Below are 2,757 nucleotides of genomic sequence, written 5' to 3'. Positions count from 1 at the left end.
ACTTAAAGCTGTGTTAAAAGTAAGTTATGGTAAAGTACTTAAAGCTGTGTTAAAAGTAAGTTATGGTAAAGTACTTAAAGCTGTGTTACAAGTAAGTTATGGTAAAGTACTTACAGCTGTGTTACAAGTAAGTTATGGTAAAGTACTTACAGCTTTATTACAAGTAAGTTATGGTAAAGTACTTAAAGCTGTATTACAAGTAAGTTATGGTAAAGTACTTAAAGCTGTGTTACAAGTAAGTTATGGTAAAGTACTTAAAGCTGTGTTACAAGTAAGTTATGGTAAAGTACTTACAGCTGTGTTACAAGTAAGTTATGGTAAAGTACTTACAGCTGTGTTACAAGTGGGTTATTTTAAATAAAGCTGGCAGGACTGAAGTTTGGTTATGGTTTATTGTGACTTTGTGAGTTATAAGTAATTCAAGTAACTATAAAGGTGTTTAGAACCCAAGGAATAGAGGTTTAAGAAGAAAGGATATTTTGAATGAAGTATCAAGAGTAACCAGTATTGTACATAACATTTTATGGAATTGAATTGTTCAAAAAAAAATGTGTGAATTAAATTGAACAAAAATATTTTGTGCATGAGATTCTGTTAACAATATCAGTGTACTATTAACTCTCACATTTTCTGTTCCTGACAATATCATTTTGCTATGAATAACACATTTTCTGTTCCTGACATTATCAGTGTGCTACATCTCACACATTTTCTGTTCCTGACATTATCAGTGTGCTATAAATAACACATTTGCTGTTCCTGACATATCAGTGTACTACATCTCACACATTTTCTGTTCCTGACACTATCAGTGTGCTATAAATAACACATTTTCTGTTCCTGACATTATCAGTGTGCTATAAATAACATATTTTCTGTTCCTGTCATTATCAGAGCAAGTCCAGGAATACATTGATGCTGGAAAAGTAATTTTTTAAAAGATGTTCCTTTATGGACGTATTTTAATAATTAATTTTTTTAATGATGTAGTTCCTTTATGAACGTATTTTAATAATTAATTTTTTAAAAGATGTTCCTTTATGGATGTATTTTAATAATTAATTTTTTTTAAAGATGTAGTTCCTTTATGGACGTATTTTAATAATTAATTTTTTTAAAGATGTAGTTCCTTTATGGATGTATTTTAATAATTAATTTGTTTTTAAAGATGTAGTTCTTTTATGGACGTATTTTAATAATTAATTTTTTTAAAGATGTAGTTCCTTTATGGACGTATTTTAATAATTAATGTTTTTTAAAGATGTAGTTCCTTTATGGACGTATTTTAATAATTAATGTTTTTTAAAGATGTAGTTCCTTTATGGACGTATTTTAATAATTAATTTTTTTTAAAGATGTAGTTCCTTTATGGATGTATTTTAATAATTAATTTTTTTAAAGATGTAGTTCCTTTATGGACGTATTTTAATAATTAATTTTTTTAAAGTATGTAGTTCCTTTATGGATGTATTTTAATAATTAATTTGTTTTTAAAGATGTAGTTCCTTTATGGACGTATTTTAATAATTAACATGGAAAGAGAATATAATTCCAGATCACACGCCAGCAGTGGATGAGAGCAGACATGACAGCTTTGCTAGCACTGTGTGAAAAAGCTGAAAATGATATTCGATCATGTCTTTCTACTTTACAGGTCAGAATATAAATTACTTTCACCTTTTCATTGTTACTTTGACTGTTTGTTTTTTCAACAAGATTTTTAAGCTTAAAGTACAAAAGACTCATAAGGCCTTAGACGTCCTAGATACTGGCTTTTACTTAAGTAGTGAAAACTATTATACTCAGCCTGAAAAATAATACGTAATTTGATAAAAGCTTAACAGATATCTGTGGGACTAAGGGGACTTACATATCTTTTAGAGTTTTATTATTGGTGAGAAGAGTTTGGATGAAAAATGGGCACCTTTTTATTTGAAAATCTAAAATATACACACAAATAAATTGTTCTTATTTTTTCAAATGAAGTTTTGATAACAAAGTCTAATTTTTATAATGAACTTTTAATGATGCAGGAGACACTTTTTATTTTGTTGTTGCTTATTTGATCTCAATAGAATTGATGCTTTTTTAAATGGAGTATTAATTGTATTAATCCTGATTTAGCAAGATATAAAATAGAGGTGGGAAATTAATGGAATTTACTAATTGATTAATCTTTGGGCTTATTAATCAGTTACGTTCATGTAATCGATTATTCTCACATGAGACTAATCTTCCTATTTTAAGTTTATGAACTACCTTTGTTTTAATGTAAAAGACATTCAGGTACAACAATTTAGGCTTAAGTTACTTTTTTTTAACTCTAAACTGTTGTACATGAAAATGTAGTGTATTAGTAACACAGTAGAAAATGTCTTACAAGCTGGTTTTCTCCCTACAAATTTTCAAAAAGACAACTAAACCTAAGAGGTCTGGCATGGCCAGGTGGTTAGGGTACTTGACTCGCAGTGGGTGGTCATGACTAGCTGCCACCCCTCTTGTCTTACACTGCTAAATTAGGGATGGCTAGCACAGATAGCCCTCATATAGCTTTGTGCAAAATTCAAAACATACAAATTAAACCTAAGAAAAAAAATTTCTCTGTTAAAAATAATTCATACATAGCTAATACTAGTCAAGATAAATTATAGTGATAGATAATATTGTTGCGTCATCGAGATGACGTGACTATTCTCACGCCCTCTAGTTTCTAGAACTATCCCGTATCTTGGCGAATGCTCTAGTATTTACTAGATA

The 2,757-nt window shown here is 28.9% G+C and overlaps 1 protein-coding gene across 1 annotated transcript in view; it reads left to right on the top strand.

Moving 5' to 3' along the window:
- Positions 1 to 1,666, top strand: part of LOC111083751 (chromosome transmission fidelity protein 18 homolog) — a gene marked incomplete at its 5' end in the record, with an annotated part of 14,032 nt that extends 12,366 nt beyond the window's left edge. The window contains one exon of the mRNA XM_022380423.1: positions 1,556 to 1,666. Within this exon, the coding sequence (XP_022236131.1) occupies positions 1,556 to 1,666 (111 nt within the window). The remainder of the gene's footprint in view (positions 1 to 1,555) is intronic.
- Between the last annotated feature and the right edge of the window lie 1,091 nt (positions 1,667 to 2,757).

The sequence above is a fragment of the Limulus polyphemus genome, unplaced genomic scaffold (genome assembly GCF_000517525.1).
Source record: "Limulus polyphemus unplaced genomic scaffold, Limulus_polyphemus-2.1.2 Scaffold11028, whole genome shotgun sequence".
NCBI classification, from domain to species: Eukaryota; Metazoa; Arthropoda; class Merostomata; order Xiphosura; family Limulidae; genus Limulus; species Limulus polyphemus.
The sequence above is the reverse complement of the archived record's forward strand: the minus strand, read 5'-3'. Positions and strand labels throughout refer to the sequence as shown.